At 39.6% G+C, this 21592-nt stretch overlaps 1 protein-coding gene across 1 annotated transcript in view; it reads left to right on the top strand.

Moving 5' to 3' along the window:
• LOC146630024 (slit homolog 1 protein-like) overlaps window positions 1-9814 on the top strand; it is an 80493-nt gene extending 70679 nt beyond the window's left edge. Inside the window, exons 27-38 of the mRNA XM_085355546.1 lie at window positions 1469-1593; window positions 1895-1989; window positions 2241-2380; window positions 2600-2693; window positions 2893-3030; window positions 3217-3445; window positions 3599-3729; window positions 6963-7117; window positions 7224-7435; window positions 8017-8141; window positions 8293-8501; window positions 9552-9814. Coding sequence (XP_085211672.1) covers window positions 1469-1593; window positions 1895-1989; window positions 2241-2380; window positions 2600-2693; window positions 2893-3030; window positions 3217-3445; window positions 3599-3729; window positions 6963-7117; window positions 7224-7435; window positions 8017-8141; window positions 8293-8501; window positions 9552-9814 — 1916 coding nt within the window. The remainder of the gene's footprint in view (window positions 1-1468; window positions 1594-1894; window positions 1990-2240; window positions 2381-2599; window positions 2694-2892; window positions 3031-3216; window positions 3446-3598; window positions 3730-6962; window positions 7118-7223; window positions 7436-8016; window positions 8142-8292; window positions 8502-9551) is intronic.
• The last annotated feature ends 11778 nt before the right edge of the window (window positions 9815-21592 follow it).

Here is a 21592-nt window from a genome sequence, read left to right as displayed (position 1 = left end):
ATCTCCTTTCTTGGAGTATCTAATTTGTTTGCATTTGTCTTGCCTTCACTGTTTGTTGTTTATCTTTTAGAGCAGAAGCATACTAATACAAATATTAAAACAAGAAGTTGTTAAGAAGGTGCATTTAATCATCATCAGCTGGTAATATCACTCAGATGGCTTTATTTGTTAATCAACATTTGACTTTTGAATGACTTGTAAAGCAGTGGATAGAGGTTAGGGATTCAGATTTCTCCTATGTTTTTCTCTAGCCTTTTTCTGCTTATCAAAAAAACAAAAAACAAAGCAAAACTACTGACTTAAAGTTGTGAAATAAAAGGCAACAAAGTTACTAAGAGGAACAGCAACTGCTGTAAACAAGAGTGCACGGAGTTAAAGTTTAATTTAAACATGGCACCGGCGAAAAGAAAAGAGGCCCCAACATCATCAAGCCCAGAGGTTTAATCGCACTCTCTTTCTGGTGTGAACATAGTGTGAATTTTCCTTCAGTGGCTTCCTATCAGACTTTGTGTGCATTAACACTTTAAATGATGTATTTCTAAAATACTATTGCACTGTAAAATTTATTGTGGCGGTTCACTCTAATTAATTATTTCTCACACCTTCTGTGAAGCCTTTTGCAAACAGGGTGGAGCTTCTCTTGTCATTGCACAGGAACAATTTTTCATTTCACTTCTTACGAGTCTTGCACATAGTAGGAAATGTCACTTCTGTAAAGAGTGCAAACAAGCAACCGTTTAATAATTTGTCACTTGTCATGCTGGCACACAACAGTAGGAGTATCCAAAATAATAAAGTAGACAGGCTTTTTTTTTTTGTATTACATTAATAAACAGTGGTTATTAATGCGTCTGTCACAGCTGTTAGTGGATCTATTTTGAACCCAATTAGTCACTGTGTCACAGCCTTATAATCCCAACAGGGTTCACATAACACAAACCTGTTCTGCACCTCAAGTTTTGCCGCGTTGCAGAATGATCACGTAGTCAGTCCAACCCAACCCTGTATCTCACATATGTGTAAAACTTGCTATAAATCAGATGCAGATACTCTGGCCTGTGTGCTCAAACCAGAGTCATGTCAACCAACACACCAGAATACAAATGTTCCTCAGGCTTTTGCCAAAGCAGAGCAGTTTAAATAAAAAAAACAAAAAACAGACACAACATAATAGATGTTTTTCTTTAAAAAGAAATACATGTGTTTCATTCTGATTGATTCATCTAACAGCAAAATAATTCATTATAAATAAATGTATCCATTTACTGTGCACTGGACTGTGCACCAGAAATAATTATATCTGGAAATTAAAGAAAAATAAAACATAAATGTTTTGTTTCTAAATTTAGGATTGGTCATTGCGTCTTGCCTGTGATTGATACATTTGTGTATTTGTCATGTGTGCCTCACATGTGTGTTAAAATGACTTGTATAGATTTTACAGCTGTGTATGTTTGTGTAAAATCAGGTCTGGTGGAGTCATCTGTTCAGGCCAAATGTAGTCCGTGTGTGTCTTCCCCCTGCCAGAACCAGGGCATCTGCAAAGTCCACCACACACAACAGTACACCTGTGTCTGCAAGTCTGGCTTCACGGTATGCAACTATGTGTGTGTGTGTTGCTTGTTGCAGTTTGAGTTTGAGTTTGTATTGTTTTCTTAAGCTTTATCATCAAAATATGAGCTCTGGCAGTCCCACAGTAATATATTTACAGAGCTAGATCTGATGTTTAAAGCCACTGATCCAATATTTTATGTGTTCGTGTGTAGTCTGTGATTGTTTTGAGATCACATCTGTCTCTGATAATCCCATCCGGTTACTCAGCTTGGCCTGATCTGTTTGTCTATGCTCATCAAAAATATGCTGTCAATTCAGTTTGCATGCATGTGGTGTGTAGGGCAAACACTGCGAGACTCCAGTCGACGCCTGCGTCAGCAATCCCTGCACCAATGGAGGAACCTGCCTGAGTGATGAGCAGACTAGAGGATTCAGGTAACAAAAATTTGGTGAAAGTAGCAGAAAAAACCTCTTTACCAACCCCACCAACAGATTTGGTCTAGTGGATGGATGTGGCATCATGTTGCAGAATCAAGCCCACCTGCTAAGATTCAAACATTAGTATGCTAAAATATATACCATGCGTTTGATATTAGCGCGTTAATGCATTTAGCACATGGAAATATTTGAATTTGTCTAAATGTTTCGTCTTCATAGTCAAGTTTCTTCTTTTGTTCTTTTTTAAGCTGTGCATGTGCTTTTGGTTTCCATGGCACTTTTTGCGAGGTGAACGTGGACGATTGTGAGGACCATGGTTGTGAGAGTGGCGCCACCTGTGTCGACGGAGTTGGCAACTACACCTGCTTGTGCCCTCCAAACTACACGGGTACAAAAGCAGCATCTGAATATTTATTACATTTTACAAACTGTTCACTTAGAAAAATGCTGCATAGCTGATCCATCACAGTAACATATTGAGGATTCCTGTAACAGTCAAAGGAGCTTGCAAAGAAGTCCAGACGCTTTTCTTTGCAAGCTCCTTTGACTACGATGACCTGGATGACTGAGAACCTTCACAGACAGATTCCTGTAACACCTGTTTTAGGTCTGCTGTGTGAAGAAGAGGAAGGTGTTTGCTCTCCTGGTAGAAACCCCTGTCAGCATCAATCCACCTGCGTCAGCACTCCAAACGGCCCCAGGTGAAAATGCGCACACACGCACACACACAATTACTTCAGACTTGGCTAAGTTTGGGATCCCAGATGAGAGAGAAATTACAGACACATGCAGATAAACATATACAGAGTTAATTTTTTCTAATGTTTCTATTTACTTCCCCAAATCCTACACCATTTGTTAATTAGTATTTATGCATATTTGTGTGTGTTTGTGTTCCAGGTGTGTATGCATCCCAGGGTGGGTGGGGCCAGACTGCGGTATTGATTATAATGAGTGTGTGGATCATCGATGTCAGAATGGAGCCCAGTGTGTTGACCATCTGGATGGCTACAGTTGTGTTTGTCCGCAGGGATACAGGTGCTGGCAACCTTAAAAAACTATGAACTGTGCAGATACAAATCTAAGAAACTGGGTACTGTGAGTTTCCTTTATCATCATAAGACCATAGTGCTGGTTTGATTATCATGGTAGGAAGTGGGATCATTGTATTTCTTTGTATGTCATGTCTGATATCCTTTATTATGACCTCTTTTTCCTCCTCAGTGGTGAGTTTTGTGAGGTGGCCCTTCCTGCCCCGCTGCCTTGCCAGCTTGCTCAGTGTCAGAACGGTGCCCTCTGTGAGGAAAAGCTGGGAACTGCAGTGTGTCAGTGCCTGCCAGGCTTTGAGGGTCAGAACTGTGAGAAGCTGGTCAGCGTCAACTTTGTTGACAGGGATTCTTATGTTCAGCTTCAAGATGTCAAAAACTGGCCTCAAACGAACATCACGCTACAGGTGAGAACATGCTCACAAGTCCACACCTAGCGAGAGCACGTGTTAGGTGACAGACACGGAAGAGTGTCAGAAATCAATTTCAGCAGCAGCAAGTTCAGGCACACACACACACAGACCTTTATTGGTGTGTTTTTGTGCGTGTCTGTGCGTTAGGTGTCAACAGCAGAGGAAAATGGTATCTTGCTCTATAACGGGGACAATGAGCCAATCGCTGTGGAGCTCCATCAGGGTCATGTCAGGGTCACATATGACCCAGGGAACCAACCTGCCACTGCTATCTACAGGTAAACACACACACACAGTGGTCAGAAGGACCACCCGTCACCCATGGCTGATGGGTGGTCCTTCTGATTCTCATGAATATGCTTAAATAGACATATTAGGGAAACATTTAGAAAAGCAGGGTAATATGTTCTAAGCACAGTGTCAGAGGTTAATCTCACACACAATTTCCTCACACAACACAATCGCAAAAATATTTCCAGAAACAAAATCAGTAGTATATTGTAGTATATCCGTAGTAATCAGGGGTATAACTTGAAATTAGATTAAATGTCTGTATAACTGGCAAACTGAAAGACAGTTTCACAGTACTCTAAAGCTGCAATGTGCAGCATCCCTCATTTAGTGCTCAGTAGCAGTTCTGGATCTTAAGCAATGCCATTTTTGTTTTTTTAACTTGGCTGCCTGTCATTTCTATGGGTGCACGGACAATAGAGTAACCAGTGTTTGCATTTACCAATGCTGAACTTTGCTACAGCATATAAATCACCCAATGAACAACCTGAATAATGATCTTCTCGATGCTACTTGATTTCAGCTTGTTGGACAGACCGTGCCTGCAGGTCTTGGTGTTGCCTGACGCAGCTGGCTAGGGGGTGGGCATGGGGAAAAGAGGTGCTTTGCTGGCAGGCTTTCATCTCCATCCTGCCAAAAGCTTCAGCTGGTCTTTTGTTTGTTGTCGCAGTTTAATTCACTGACTCCTTCAGCATGAGTGAGAAGTGGTCAGAATCATAGACTGTCTATAGAAAAGAAGTTTACTAAGCACAGCTACTTCCTCTCAAATTGGACTAAGTGACTTACTGCCACATCTTGAGGTACAAAGTGATATCAGGTGACTGCACAGGCTGGTGCACGCTAGTTAACTTGGCAACGCATTACTTAAAGGTTTTTCATATCATGACTATGAATTCTCCACACTGTGTTGAACAGTTTGATTCAGTGTTCTAAAACATCCATCTATTTTATCTAAATCCCCCTTTTGTATTACAGTCTCTCATTTGTAGCTGAACCACAGAAACACTTTCAAATGAATTATAAAGAGAGAATTTTATACTACAAATAATGTTTCCTTGAAGACATCCAGTTGATCCACCAGGCCAAAAGCTGCGTTTTATTAAATCTGGTGACACAGAGAGACCAACAATGAGGCAGTGCAAATCTGAAATAAATATCCTGTTTCTACAGTGGATTTTGACAAAGAAGACATTATCAGGCTGATTTTCTGGGAATGTGCAAGCTTGGGTTCATGCTGTGAACTAAGGACATAACACTTTACTAAAAACCAAGCATTCAATCAAGCACATCTAAGAATAACCATGGTATAGTTCTGAAAAATATGAATGACTCCCTCTTGGTAAGAAGGAATCGTTCATATTTCATATTGCATTCCCAGTAAGAATGCTTAAACTTTATTCACTAGTTTACTAATCTCATATGTTAGCAGGAAAAATGGAACCAGACATTTGTTAAATTTAAAGGTAAAAAAATGTGGGTTTCAGTTGTTTTAATGCAGTAAAATAAACAATCAAATGCTTCATTTCTCCTAAAGACAGGAAGTAAATGTGCACTACATTTAGACTAAGCACTGAAGTTGTACTGTGTGAGGGTCATGATTGGCACCTGAATTTGACCAGCTCAACATGTTTAACATTACACTCAACCCTCTGATTCACGCAAACTGCTGCATGTTGATTACTGTATTCTGATCATCAGAAGTTCAAAAGCTGAGAGTTTGTTGAGCTGAATAATCCACTGGACTCCTGTCAGGCCCTCATCATCCTCTCAGCTCACTGTAGCTCAGCAACCATGCTCAGCGCCCGTTAGGTCTGTGTCGTTGCTCAGAGACAGTCCTGCTTTATTTGGGAATGTGGACACATGACATCAGCGCTGTGGGTTTTCTGATTTAATCACAGATTCAGCCAGAGGACACTTTATAGTTGAGAGTCCACTTGATCAGGTATCAAGTGCTTAAATGTTTGCATGGTTCAGTGTTAAGAAGGAGGAGGCACGGCCAGCTGGCAGCCTCCCGCACACACGTGCTTTGGGCAAATCTGTGTGATGTGCAGCTGCAGACGAGAGGGCTTTGGGACCAAGATGTAAAAAAAGAAACGAACAGATAAAGACTTGAGAAGAGCGATGAGAAAACTGGAAAAAAATGTAACAAGTGACTAAAATTAGAGACAAAGAAAATGATATAGGGATAGTGTTAGTGTCTAACACTGGGTCATGTGACCCAGTGTTTGAGTTTCATTGTATTTTGTTTTCTATTCGTGTTCTGGTTTGAGTTAAGTTTACCTTATTAATCCACGCCTTTGTTAGCACTCGGCTGGATTACTGTAATGCACTTTATATAGGGATCAGTGCTTCATACATTACTCATCTACAGAGGGTGCAAAATGCTGCAGCGCGTCTTTTAACTGGCACTGGAAAGTTTGCGCACATCTCCCCTATTTTAGCTTCACTTCACTGGCTGCCCATTTCTTTAAGGATTCATTTGAAATTTCTTTTATTTGCTTTTAAAGCCCTCCATGGCCTAGCCCCATCTTATCTTTCTGAGCTGCTACAGATTTATACACCCAACCGCTCTCTCAGGTCAGCTGATCGGCTATTCCTGAATGTACCCAGGACTGAGTGGAAACTTTTGCTGTAGCAGCTCCAAAACTGTGGAACGATCTGCCTTTACAGATAAGACAGGCCTCTTCTCTGCCTGCATGATAGCAACCTTTCATGGCCATTATAAACTGACTGGCATGTTAGTCATCATCAATGTTCAGGGAATAGGCTGAGGCCAGAGTTGTTGTTGATATTTTTTTAGTTGCTCTAGTAATCATCTTTGAGTTTAAAGCTCTTAACAGTCACCAGGCCGATTTTGGATTTGGTTAATATGCACAAATTATTACACAACTCTTTTCCTCTTTTTGAACATCCAAATGGAAAAGTCTTGAAGTTACTCGTCCAGCGAATGCAGGGACAGGCCCCACTTCCACGAGGCAAATGTTTAGTTTAGGGCACTGTACATTAGTTCACCAGCTTCCTGGATTAAAGGTTAGACTGATCATTAGTATCTAAAAGAGAAAGAAAGACAAGTTGTTATTCATTTGAATAATACCAGCAAAAATCAAAGTGGAAACAGTCACTGACAAAAAGACGTAGCTGCTCCACTGTCCTTCCGCTCAGTTACATTTTTACATAGTGCCTAAAACATAATGCAATGTTGTTGCCTCCTCCATAATAGCACAGAGACTGTCAACGATGGGCATTTCCACACGCTAGAGCTGGTGACCTTTAATCGGATGGTGAACCTGTCAGTGGATGGAGGAGAGCCAACAACACTGGACAGTCAGGGAGGAAGTCGTCCAGCAACAGGGGAGGCCCGTCTGTATGTGGGAGGTAGGACCAGGGCTTCACACCTCAGTTCAGACATGAACCTTTGTATTCATGCTCCACAGTTTTGTGGAATATTCTGACATAACCAATTGATTTTCTGTCTGTCCAGGTATGCCTGAGGAAGTGATGCCAGCCTCTCTGGGTCTCTCCTCTCAGACCCTCAACATGTCAAGCTTCCACGGCTGCATCAGGAACCTTTATATCAACCACGAGCTGCAGGACTTCACTCGCAGCCACATGAAGCTGGGGGTGGTGCCGGGCTGCAAAGCCTGTCGCAAACTCTACTGCCTGCACGGCATCTGCCAACCCAACGGTCCACAGGTAGCAACACACTGTCAGCAGTGAAACCTCTTGCAAACGTAATAATGGCATAGATGTTAAATTAAAGCATATTTTTTACATAAATTAGGAGACAAACATGTAATTTACAAAGAATGTTGTCAAAGTGTCACAGTGTGATTATGATTTAATTTAGCTCTAGTTTCCAGATCACTTTTAAATTTCCTGTTTTCCTGAATGAATGAATGCTAGCTCAGTGCTTCTGGGTGTAATCAAGCTATTACTGAGCTAATATAAATTAGGTTATACACACAGTTTTTTATTTGTCCTGTCTTCCTCCCATTATCCCCAACGAGTTGCTGCAGATGGCTGCCCCTCCCTGAACTGTGAAGGGAGTTTTTCCTTCCCACGGTTGCCAAGTCCTTGTTTGTAGGAGGTTGTTTAATCATTGGAGTTTTCTCTGTTATTGTAGGGTCTCTACCTTACAATATAAAAGGCCTTGAGGCAACTGTGGTTCTGATGTGATTCTGTATGAATAAAATTGTATCGAACTCAACATAGTGTATTAAAGAACTGCAGTTTCGTAGAAAACGAGTAAAGCACAGATGTCTTCTCTCTCACAGGGCCCTCAGTGCCACTGCCAGCAAGGTTGGACAGGACAACACTGTGACCAGCCAGTAACAGGAGGTCTTACTAGAGTGGATGTTGTCACTCTAGCAGCTGGTGCCAACCCCTGTGAAGGCAGCAAGTGAGCAGCACTTATCGTGGCATGTTACGTGCTTAGTACAGGACGTGTGCTTCCAAATGTCTTCACTCATTACTCAAAGTGGTTTTTGTAACATTTATAAAATCCTTTTTTAATACTGATTCTTTTCCTCATCTGCTTCTTTTAATTCCAGGTGTGTGAAAGGTGTGTGCGTGGTGCTGGATGCAGAAACATACCGCTGTGACTGCGAGGAGGGATATTACGGTGCACTGTGTAACCTCCAGAAGGAGCCCACGGGCTCATGCCGGGGTCTGAAGTGTCTGCATGGCCAGTGTCAGACGACAGAGGATGGAGAAAGGTGCATCTGTGAGCAGGGGTACACTGGAGAGAGCTGTGATATAGGTGAGTCGGGATGAGCAGTCGGTATTTGAAATTGTTACAGGGTGCTGAGAGGTTTATGTATTTAAGAAAATAATGCCAGGCTATAAAACATGTATCATGATTTCATGGGTATTAAATTATACTCTACTTGATATTTTAAAAGTTAAGTTTTTACTTATCATTATATATATTTCATGTGACAGCCATAGTCTCAAAGTGCTTCCAAAATAAAAAGGCCAGTATAGCTCACCGGGCTGAGCATGCAACCATATGCTGAAGTATCCCAGGTTTTTCCTGCATGTTGTTTCCCCGGCTCTCTCGCTTTGCTCGCCTGTCTGCTCAGCTGCTCTGTTACAAATAAATAGTTAAAAAGATTTCAGATGTCACAACACAAATTAGAAAGTCTTACCGTAATAAAGGATTCAAATGAGAATTAAAGACAATTATACTGATTCACAAATAAAATTTCACAGCTTCAAAATTAAACATCGCAGAAATCTGCAAGATATTTATAGAACAAATTTGTTATAGAGCTTATTTTAAGAAAGAACCCCAGAGACTGTGGTCATTAGAAACTGGACCTGACAAGAGAGCTGGGTGAGAAAAAACTGAGGGATGCTGCACGCTTACAGGTAGCAACTTGTCCTTTACAGGGTGGACCCAGTTCAAAGCATAACCTATTTCTCTACCACTGTTTCTCTTGACTCATTCTGTGAATCATAATTTACTAAATGAATAACATAGTGTAATCGCTCACACGTCAAACTACCATAAACTGTGTTTATGGTCTCAGATGGTAGTTTCTGTGCAGTAGAAAGACGGTAGTTTCTTTTAATCAAAGACAGATGAGTTAAACACTATGAAACACTAAAAAAATGATTTCTGTTAATAGTTAGTTTGGCCACTCTTCAGTTTTTTGCATTTTTCATTTTTTTATTTGTGTCTCACACTTTAAGAAAAAGTTCAAATTTAAAAGTTTGATCACGCAAAAGGTCAAATATTTTTCATCTTTACCTTATGGAAACACAGTTGGACCCTCTTTTATCCATCTGCCTGTGCTACCTCCCACAGAGTCCCCATGTCGAGGCGAGCCAGTCAGGGATTACCACCGGCTGCAGCGTGGCACCATCCTCTGCCAGACGTCAAAACCTTTTTCCTGGGTTGAATGTCAAGGTCGCTGCCAAACGACAGCGAAGCCGGACATCAGCGCCACCTCCTGCTGCGCTCCTCTGAGGGTGCGACGCCGGCGGCTCACCTTCGAATGCGACGACGGCACCTCGTTTACGCAGGACGTGGAGAAGCCTGTGGAATGTGGCTGCAAGGAGTGTGTGTAGTACCAGTGGTGCACACACGCACACATCCAGACACATAGTTTCAATCACAGCAGACACACACCAAGCTAAACAGGTACACACACTGTAGGATTTGTTTCACTGAAAAACAGACATTTTTTGGTGTTTTGTGCTCAGATGCAGTTTTGTAACATAAGACACTTCTTCCCTTTCGAGACATGAAATCAACGAGTCGACCTCATCATCATCAACTTCCTTTTCTTCACCTGCTGTAGGAGAACCTTCTCTAACTACCAAACTCCAGCTCATTAGTCATACTTGTGTGGTGAGAAGCCTCTGTATGCCTTCTCTTTGTTACCCCAAAAATCGCAACAGCAAACAGTGATTTGTTGGAGGAAGTAAAGGCGCTAATTATTTCAGGACCCATTTACAATAAAGAAGCTTTGACATTCAAAATTGATGAGAGAATTACTCCATTTTTTCAGCAATGCAAAACATCTACCAAACCAGATTTAATTATCTTACAATATCACGTTCAACAGTGTTGTTACAGAACTTTTTACGATGATCTACTACTGAAATTCTCAACCTGCCATCAAGCATAAACTCAGAAAAATGCTCAGTTATTTCTTCACTAAAGCTCAGTCTTCTGTCATATCAATCTGTTTCCTTTCAAAGTAGTCTCAATTTAGGAAAATAAGCACAAATTTGACCTTTTTATGGTCAAGTGCAGTTATTTAATTTATATGTAAGAGCTGTGCAAATTTCCACTTCAGTCTGGCATCTAAATTTACAAAACTATCAAACGTCAATCATCTGAATAATATCACCTATAACAATTGATTGACAGGATCACTAGACACTTTATAGCAAAAGCTTTTTAAAAAATACTAAATAACACTAATGCTAATAAAACAGGCGTTTATTTGTGGCTTTGGATATATAACTCTATAGTGCTTCAATATATGGTCTTCAGATTTATCTTGTCAAGAAAATTTTTTTGAAATACTGCACAATACTAACATTCTCATTTCACAAAATTACATTTCACAAAAAATTACGATTAATCACAACACGTTTCTATGTCGAATTCAAGAACAAAAAACAAACACACTATATATATATATATATATATATATATATATATATATATATATATTAGGGGTGCAACGATACACAAAATTCACGGTTCGGTTCGATACTTTGGTGTCACGGTTCGATATTTTTTCGATACAAAAAAAATGTTCATGCCTTTTTAATTTGTCATTTATTAAAATTATAAATATATATTTTAACTCAAAAGTACAGTTTTTAAATTTAACCCTAACCCTTGTGCGTGTTTTTTATTTTGACAGCGAATGCGCACCTGCGGACCACTTATGTGCAGCCCTGGTTATTTAGCTCGTCATATTGCAGCCACAGAAATTCTTTTGTCCATGAAACCATAAAGCTGCACTTTCTTTTTGCCTTATAGTCTGATTTGTCATAACTTCTCCGTTTTGTGGTAAGCTTTTCTTTGGCTGTCACTTCTTCACCCTGACCTGTCTTATTTGGCTCAGCAGAACTAAAATATATATCTGTCTGTGAAGGTTCTCAGTCATCCAGGTCATCGTAGTCAAATATAAATCCTGCTGCTTTTACACGCGCACTCACATAAGCTCAGCGATTCTCTGCGCGATCAACCTCTCACATGTTTAAGCTGCGGGAGATTTCACTTGTCATGTTTGATAGTAAGCTAACAATTAATAAGACGATGTCAGAGGAATTGGTGCGCAAATTATCATCACTCACAGATCAGTGCTGTCGCTCTCTATACACAGTTCGCACGATTGCAAAGTGAAAGCAAAAAAACAAGCGCAAATTCAAACGCGATTTCAATATGTCACATATTGACAGTGGCTCACCGATGCCAATGACATAATTACCCAGCTACATTTCCGAACGAATGCAAAAGCATTGACATATATTTTTCCTTCCTACAATAGCCCGACGGGCAGGGCAGAGATAGATTTTGGTACCCCGACTGAAAAAAATCGCTAGCTCCAGGACGTTGGGCTAGCGATATTGCAAGCCCTGTATCTGATTGAGGAATCACTCATCTTTGGAAAAGAGAGTTTATTACAGAGAAATGTCTCTGCCTCTGTATATACTGCTATACTATCCGCTTCTTCTGGGCTATATTCTCAGCAGCATATATTAAACAGCTGTCTAAATGACTCGGCTAAAGTTAGTAGCATGCTTGCTTGTTTTTTTTCTGCTTCCACTTGTCTTTGCACTAGGATGATGTCGGCGTAAATGTGCAGTCATATTCGTTGTGTTCCCACTAGTGCTTTCAGGTTAATCTCGTTGAAATGACCTTAACGCCACAACACGGCAAATCTCCGTTAACGTGCTACCGCCGATCGCCCGTGCATGGGGCTAGACGGCCAACACGTTAACGAGCTAACTGCGCTAACACACTAGTTCCCACCCATGTAATTGAGCATTGCATGGCACATCCAACATACTGTTTTACTTTAGTCCATGACTGGCTTACCTTCAGGGTCATACGTCACATGAAAACCAAAACAATTCCAAACGCCAGATCTGAATGAGGGTGGGGGAGGTCCATGTTGTAAGGAGAGCTTAACTTCTGTCTCGCTAGCTTGCCCTGCGCTCTTCCTTCTGACGATGCTGTCTGTGTTGAGCGCTCAGTGAATCTGCGTTCGACTACTCCGCCTAGGCTGCACTGTCGACCCTAGGCGGAGTAGTCGAACGCAGATTCACTGAGCGCTCAACACAGACAGCATCATCAGAACGAAAGTTGATAAAATAAATTACAAATTTTGTATTGTTCGATACATATGCGTACCGAACCGAAAGCACTGTATCGAACGGTTCAATATCGATACGAATATCGTTGCACCCCTAATATATATATATATATATATATATATATATATATATATATATATATATATATATATATATGTGTGTGTGTGTGTGTGTGTGTGTGTGTGTGTGTGTGTGTGTGTTCACACGTGCAAACACACCAAAAAGTAACAAACATTTCTGTTGATACATGTGTCCCGTTGGTAATGCAGATGGCAAAGATGGCAGCAAACTCATTGTTGTTTAAATTGGTAAATAAAATAATCCGAAGTTCCCACCTACTTTTTGAAAGCAGTCCGGTAAGAAACTGTCGTCTTCAATCTTAAATCCACAATGATGTCGAAGGTCATCTTGCTCCATTTCTTGACATGAACACACACTAGAGGTTAAAGGTGACAGAGGCATTAGTTAGTGTGTGATGTATTCACTTTGCTGCTTACCAGACTCACATTTTCACAGTTTAGACCAGCAGTATGTGTGTGTGTGTGTGTGTGTGTGTGTGTGTGTGTGTGTTCTTGTTCTTCTCATTTGTGAGGACCTCTTAAAATCTCTTTAAAGTGAGGACATTGCACTTTGCGAATTTAAAGGGCTGATTGAAGGTTAAGACTTTATTTAGGGTTAGGCAGGGTTGAGGTTAGAGCTGGGGATTAAATCTCAGAGTTGTGAAACTCTGCATTAAAGAATACTTTGCTCTTAAATTTATGCTTAATTTGAGCAAACTTCCTATTCCCAGGCTATTAATTTACAAAATACATGAAAATTCTTTGAAATTTTTGATAATTTGTTTCCGTCACATAATCCATGACAGTGAAACTTGAAAGTAATTGTTGATTATTTTTCTGCTAAAGCAGTTAGAGCAGTCTAAGATGCATTGCACCTACTACTATAATAATTATTTTTAATAATAATAATGATGAATTATCATTTGCCTAAATTTCTCAGCTTAGTAAGGCTTTCAGAATTCACCACAGCCCAAAGTGTTGCTTTCTAATGTCATAATAGCCCAACAAAGAAACATATCAATTCCTCAACAAAATATTTCCAATTTTTGCTGAAATTTCCTCTACTTTTCCTTGCAGCAATAACGTAATTTTTAGATTTGATCTTCACTGTAACAAATTGGACAATTAAAACCAAATTCTTTAGCAACATGTTGTACTGAACAAAAAAGGAAAGGAATACTTGGTTGGTTGTGTATAGTTTTTAATACATGGACTGAAACATTAGCAATTACATTTGTTTTCGGAAATTGTCTTTGTTTAGGTGGAATACTCCTATACTGGCAAAAGTATTTAAAAATTTAAAATGATATCCAGCCAGCTGGAACAGCTTGGTGTCATGAAATACCATGATAATTTAATGTGTTATCACTATGCATTTTTTGCTTTTCGCACATCAGTTCACACCATGATTGACAACCACACCCTGACCTTAACCCTGGCGCTTCCTCGTGTCATTTAGTGAAGCAAAATGACACCCGAAAAGTTAAATACGTGACATGTGGAATCTGTCCTGATATCATGTTGACTGGAAATGTTTGGCGTGTGGAGAGTTACAGAAGGTGTTATTGTGTGAAGGAGGATCCTTACATGTGTAGAAGTACAAAAACCTGTATGTGTGTGTGCTTGTCATTGGAAGATGCTTCCAACAAGAAGAAGTCGTCCTGTTGTAATGAACGTCATTATCCAGCGATGCAGCCTGCTTTTTGGAATCAAACACTCCCTCTCCAATTTGGTCCGAACCAGTGAACGTACCATAGGAATGCCACACAGACAATGTAGCTTTTATATATGATGTCATGTTATTTATATAGATGTGAAACTAAAACTTATATTAGTTTTAACATGGTTTGAATTTTAGCCTTTGATTCAAAATGTTCATAAAGGTCCAGAATTGAACTAATGTAGCTTTTATTGTTATCGTTATTGTTATAACTGTAGCACATCTACATACAGTAACAACCTAACAGATTGTAATATATATTATAATAATCTTATAATGCATTCGTTTTTGTCATAGTATTTTTATATGTTGGAGAGGATGTTGTGTCTGTATCATTTGTAGCCTGTAGAAAAACGTTTGCATTTAAGAAAACCAACCTCACATGATTCATGGGAATTTTGATGTTATGGTTTCTGTTGTCTCGCCTAAACAGAGACAACGAGTAATGCGTCTCTTTCCTATTTATTTAAATAAAGAGTTGTTTCTCCTTCCTTCTTTTCCATTCTCGTTAAACTTGACACTGGCTATCACATTTCTTTTTCTTCTTGTTGTTTTGACCTTTGACCTCACTGTGCCATGGCTATCCTCCATTCAGACTGAGTGGATGGTTGATGGCTGCTCATGGAGACAGGGGAAGAGAGGATGAGAGAGTGGTGGAAAGGCTGAGAGCGAAAGGGGTTGGAAAAGAAGAAGAACGGTAGATGGAGCGACGAGGGAGGATGGGTGGCTGCTTTTGAGGAATGACGGATAGACGCAGAAGAGGGATATCCCTTTGGGTGGGAGTTGGGGGAGGAGTTAGCATTCGGAGACCAAAGCCGTTTAATGAAACTGTGATTTATGCATCCCTTCGTAGCCATAAAACATAATATATACCCCCATCGGCTTTGACAGAGCCTCTCCTCCCCCAGCGCGCACACACGCAGAAATACACACACTCTGAAACCTGCTGCATATCTCCGTTGCCCCTACCTCCACCTCTGCAAACCATCCAGCTGCCCCCCTCTTCTCAACCTTTCGTCACTGCCATTTTTAACCCTTCCCCCTCTCCTCTTCTCTCCACTGACTCCTCTATTCTCCTCTGGCTCTTTGGGTCTTTATAGGAGGATTGAGTCACTGCAGCAGCAGCACCTTCCCAACCCCCCAATTCCAATAAAGCCTCCACATCTTCTCACACCACCAATCTGCTGCACACAAAGAGCCAAAAATGACACATGCGGTGCAACGAACAGACGGTAGGATGATTGTCAGATACAGCTGATCACATCAAGAAGAACTGAGGTGGTGTTGCATTAGCAAAACTACATCGTGTATGAGGATCTTTGTGCAAAGTAATTCACAGCGCCTGCATCTTTTCCCAGAGAGAGGAATTCATGTTGGTAAAACACAAAGGAAAAATGAAAATTAATTCAATCTCTCAAGGAAATTAAATCAAGGAAGCAGTTTGCACAAACAAAGAAGGCAGTAGTGCTGGTCCTCTGGAAAACAGGCACACTGCACATTGCATATTTTAAAGAACGAGTGAATAAATTCTTCCATAGCCAGCTTTTCAAGAAAGCAAAAGCAAGGTAACCAAAGTGTTTTACTAAAAACCTTAAATTGTCCTTATTAACATTTGATTCATGCTGTCTTAATATAAACCTCAATTTTACCTTTAAGCTGAAATTTCTTTAGAGCATCTCTAGGCATGCAGAAATTAAACAAATTAATATAGTCAAAAAGTGAAGGGCTGTGAAATGAGAGTAAACACAGCCCTGGTGTGAGGGTTTCAATAATGAATTAAGACTGAACACATAGATTGAAATATTGATCAGCTCTGTAGGCGGTGGTCCAGTTCGTGCCACTCAGGGCTGTGTTCTCAGATACACAGTATCAGGTTACTTCTCAAAGAATATCTGACATTTGGCATTGGCATAACTTATTTAAATCCTGTCTGTTGCTTCTTGACTGCAAATTCTTTATTATGCGAATGTGTGATCGCAAAATTATTGCTTTTATGTTGAGTGTGAAAGTTCATTTCTGTTCTTTCCTGTTCACAGTACTTTAACAGACTTTTGACAGACGACCAAGCTATGATTGGACTTAAAAAGAGCCAATATAGAGCAGTATTTTTTTTTAATCATATATAACTTTTGCCATTTTTCATCTTTAGGAAACGTTCTTTTGTTTGATCCCTGTTTTGTTTTGTGAGCACTCTGAATTAACTGAAAATGTAACTGTGTTTCCATTTAAATCGTTATTATTATTCTAGGACAAAGTCTGAGAACTGAATGAGCTGCTAGTATTCTTCAACCTTTTCACATTGAAGCATGAAACGTCTTTCTTTGAATGTACTTTTTTATAGACATTTTTCTGCTTTTATTCAAATACTAGACAGTTTAGAAAGAAAACTGCAAATTTGTGCAAAAGTGCAAGTTTGATCAGAATTCAAACTGAAGTTGGTGTTGGTGAATTTTACTAACATGTTGTTTCAGTGTTTTGTAATACATGCAAAATACATGAATCTTTATTTTTTTATGAATGTAGCAGTTTACGAAATTTTAGCAGTCAACAAAGGAAAACACAACAGAACAAGACAAAAATGTAATAATGTATTCATTAAAGTACTTATTGTCATGTGTTAGCTTATCTTAACCTTCATGCTTTAAAATTCACTGGCTTTTTAAATGAGCACATTGACTTATTTTGAAAGTTAATATCGACTCTTTAAGCAATCAAAGAAACCTGTTTAATGCTGCCCGACAGCAGCAGGGGGCAGTAAGTTGTTCTCACCTGCACAGGACTACCTGTGTGTAACACACTCTCCAGATGGACCCTCTTGTCTCCTCTTATCTGCTTTTCCCTCCTCCTTTCCCTCCTCTCATTTTTTTTCTCATTTCCTGTTCTTCCTTGCTTACTTCCCCTTTTCTGCCCTTAATTCTGCCCTGGTGTTTCCTTTGCCCCTGTGTGTCCTGATTTCCTTTCCTCTTGTTTTTCCTGTTTTCCCCTTGTTTTCAGCCCATATGTTTTACCTCCTCTGGTTCTCGCTTCCTTCATCTCTCACCTCCCTTCCTTCATTCTTGTTTGGCTTTGCTCTTTTCTGCTTTCTTTTCCTCTGACGTGTCCTTGTTTCCTCTCCTCTTTTCTTCGCTTGTGGGCCCTCATCTCCTTTTCTCTTTCTGTCAACTGTTGTCTCCTCTCTTCTCGTGTCATCTCATTTTGCCTCTTGTTCTCTCATTTCCTCTCCTCATTTCGCCTCCTCCCTTCATCACTTCTTGGATCCTCTCCTTTTTTCTTCTCTTCTCCTCCCGTCTCTTGTTTCCTCTCATCTTATTGATTCATCCTCTCAGCTCTTCTTACACGTACATTTCATTTTTCTCTCCACTCTTCATCCACTTCTCCTTGTTTTTGTTTTCTATCTCCTCTCTGATGTCCTTGCTCTTTTGCTCCTCTCTTCTCTTATTTCTCCTCCTCATCTTTCACATCACTACATCCTCTCTCTCCCCCTCCTCACTCATTCTGACTACCATTGAATGAACTTCTTTATTTGTCTCCGCTTCATCCCTCTTCTTGTTCTCATCTTCTCCCACTTTTAGTTTCTCTTTGCTTTCCACTCTTCCCTTTACTTATATCATTTTTATTTTTGGTCCGTTCTTTTTCATTTATATCCTCCCATTTGTTGTTTTTTTAATCATTACTCCTCCAGATATTTTCAAGTTATTTTTATATTTCTCTATTTTTTTCTTATTTTCACCACGACATGTTGTGTTTTCTGTTTTTTAGTTTCTATTTGTCTTCTCCCGAGTCCTCCTGTATTCATTTATTTACGATTCACACTTTTGTTTTCAGTTCTATTCACTGTCTTCAGTGCTTCTACCATGTATGTCCACCTCTTACTTTCTCTGTCCTCTTCCTTATCCTTCTATGTTTTCATCTATGCTCTCTTTCTCTGGTCTTTTTCTCAACACACACTCTGATTCTCACTCTTTTTTCACTTGTGTCCTGCTGCCTTTTGTTCATCTTTCTCCCCCATCATCTCCTTTCCTTTCTCTGTTCTCTACATATGCTCTTCTCTTCTTTGTTCACTCCCCTCCTCCCTTCTTCTCCTTGTGTTTTTCCTCCCCCATCCACACACACACACTCACGCACACACACACACACATTCTGTTTTTCCTTCTCTTCTCTTTCACTCGCCTTTTTGCCATAGAGCAGATGCCCTTTTATTGATATGATCATGGTTAGTGGTCTCAAGGTGCCCATTGGATCTGCTGTATAACCTCATGAAGCCAGTAGCTTGAAACAAACACACACACACACACACACACACACACACACACACACACACACACACACACACAAGCACCCTGTGGCTATGGCATCTTTAAGATGCTGCGAGTGTAATCATAGTAAAGAGAGGAAAGAGAGAAGATGACTAAGTAGGAAATGGAAACTGAGGATAAAGCAAAAAATATATATAAAATAAAATAAAAATGTGCGAAAAAGAGAAAGTGGGAGGAAATGAGAAATTAAAGCAGGTTGGGGGGTTGAGGGGAAGATAAAAGAGGGATATGGTGGGGGTTGAGAGCGCCAGAGGCAATCCCAATATTTCAGGCAGCTGCTAAAAGAAGGTTTCTAAACTATCAAGGTGACCTGGGAGGAGCTCCTGTAACAGAAAGAGAAAGAAAAGTGAAATAACTGCAAAGGTTGCTATCAGTCCCCTATAGAAAAGGGTTTCAATCACTTTCAATTAGGTTTGACCTTGCTGAGCATTTGCTCTTTCTTCTGTGTCAAATTAAGTTGTGATTGAGATGTTTTCATTTCTTTCTCTGAAAGTGAAAAGAAATTTTTTTTGTGTCATGGCCAAATTGTTGAGGAGCTGTAGTAAATCCAATCAAATGGAGGTTGTGAAGGGTTTCTGCGTGTGTTTCAGTCTTTCTGTCAACATATAAAGATCCACGAAAGCTGCAGACAACAGCTACGTTGTCTTCGGTTCAGCTGTGGCCTTCCAATACTGAAGCAAGAAAGTTCACGCTCAAAGAACTCAAAGAAACACACGGTGCATTCTTTTCCTACATTCTGTGTCTGGTCATTTTTTTGTCTTTGACTGTGAGACATTTTATGACTTCTGATTTGAAAATGTTTTTTAGCATCCTAAAATGAATAAAGTTTCACAGAAGAGCAAATCTGACAAAAGCTATATCTGCTTTATTTGGTTATTTGGAGACAGAAGCAAGTAGCATCTAATCATCATTTTTAACTAAATTAAATTTAAAAAGTTGGACAAGATTTTTAAACTGTTATTGATAAAAAGTCAAGAAATGGTGAAAAAAAAAGTTTTGGCCAAACAGTTAAACAATGAGCTGAAATTCACTAGAAAAGTGTGTAAAGCCAAGCACTGATCAATAGAGTGATCTTCACTCAGACCTTCACATTCCTAAAGTGTTTTCATGTTGTTTCTATTAATAGACTTTTACTAAAATACATTATAGTTCATTTGAAAAAAAGCACTTTGAGTTAAAAAAAAAAAATTCAAACTCTGCATGTGAAATTAGCTAGAGTTGGGGGGGGACTTTATTGTTTGCATGACTTTGACGCAAACTGTCTGTGTGAATGTAGGTGTGGGTTTAGGGTGGGATGCGGATCAATTTTCTTCTTCTTTCCTGATCATTTTGAACTGATTCTTACATTAATGAACACAGAATAAAACAGTGAAAACATGACTAAAACATGGTCAGCAGCAGCAAAATAAACACGTTTTTACTGTGACATAAAAACTAAATCCTGCTCCCATTTAAAGGAATGAGTGCATTTCTTAACACAGAGCTAACTCCTGTTTTCAGGGGCTTGAATATGATTGGAGAAAGAACATAATCATACAGAAAATGCAGAAAACACTTTTTGTCTTTCTTTTGAAATACTTGTTCAATAATCATTTGAAGGTTTTTTTACCCACGATTTTTTTTCTTTTGTGGTTTTCAAAAATTAAATGTGAGCTTCAGTCAGACTGAAATCTCAGCCTCTGCAGAATACCTTTACCTTTAAAACCACATGGGCTGCTTTTGCAGTGTGTTTTAAATCTGTCCTTCCGTACAAAGAAGCATTAAATTGTACTTCACTGTGTTCACTGGGTTGATTAAATCCTGTATTGAGACTTATATGCCAACAGCCATTGCAACCATCTACAAGGCCAAAGTGTTGTGCTGTTGTGTCTGATGGGTTATACAGTGTATGATACCGTAATAGCAGTAAAGGCTGGTCTCCTCTGTTGTGGCGGGGAGCTTCTTCTTTTTGTATCTTTATGCTGACAGAGACTGTCGCGATGTTGAGAGGAGATGGACAGCAGACTTTTTTTATCAGCATATTTTTTATTAATATAGAGCAGTAGTACTTAATGAAAAAAAATAATCGGTTCACTGCAGTTGGAGATGATCCTTATGCTGTGCTGATTAATAAATAAATAAAGAAACAAACCAACTATAATTATAGTCCTTGTGTGACCTGTGGGAGCTTTGTTATCTGTTGTTAGCTTTGTGAGCTTATCCTGCATGTTGCTGAAGTGCTGTTATACTGTAAATGCAACGGGCAAATTGCATAAAAAGGTTTATTATGGAGGACAAGGAAATCTGCTGAAAGACGCCATGCAAACAATGATGTACTTTCTGGGTGAATATGAATAAGTGTCTAGCACACGTGAAAGCAGTAACCTCTATGTCTGGTCTTTGTGTGACTTATAGAAAGATGTTTGGTGTTTTTCTCTTAATTAAAGTTGATCTATGATGCTTTGCTTTTTTCATGTAGTTATACTGTTTACAGCTGCATAAAGAAAGCCACAAGCACAGTCTAAAATAACTTACGTTAAAATAGCTTCTGTCCGAGAATGTCTGAGCCTTCATATCTTTATATCCATCTGCTTCCAGGAAGCCAGAATTTCTTATATTTTTTGAAGTGGTCTTGGAGAACAAATGGTTCTCTAGGCTTTTTTTTTGTTGGTTTGTTAAACCATTTAAAACTGCCTTATCAATCGCACATCCTATCATTTTGTTCTACTTATCCAATTTAGAGTCTCAGGATGGCTGGAGTCTATCCCAGCTGCCATAGGGCAACAGGTGGGGTACACCCTGGACAAGCCCCAGGTCTAACACAGAGATTCAGACAACCTTTCGCACTCACATTCCCACCTATGTGCAATTTAGAATGACCAATTAAGCTAACCCTACCAACTGAATGTCTTTGGACTGTGGGAGAACATGC

The sequence above is a fragment of the Diplotaxodon limnothrissa genome, linkage group LG6, assembly GCF_057381915.1.
Source record: "Diplotaxodon limnothrissa isolate DT_005_m linkage group LG6, D_limnothrissa_male_GT1.1, whole genome shotgun sequence".
NCBI lineage: Eukaryota > Metazoa > Chordata > Actinopteri > Cichliformes > Cichlidae > Diplotaxodon > Diplotaxodon limnothrissa.
The sequence above is the reverse complement of the archived record's forward strand: the minus strand, read 5'-3'. Positions and strand labels throughout refer to the sequence as shown.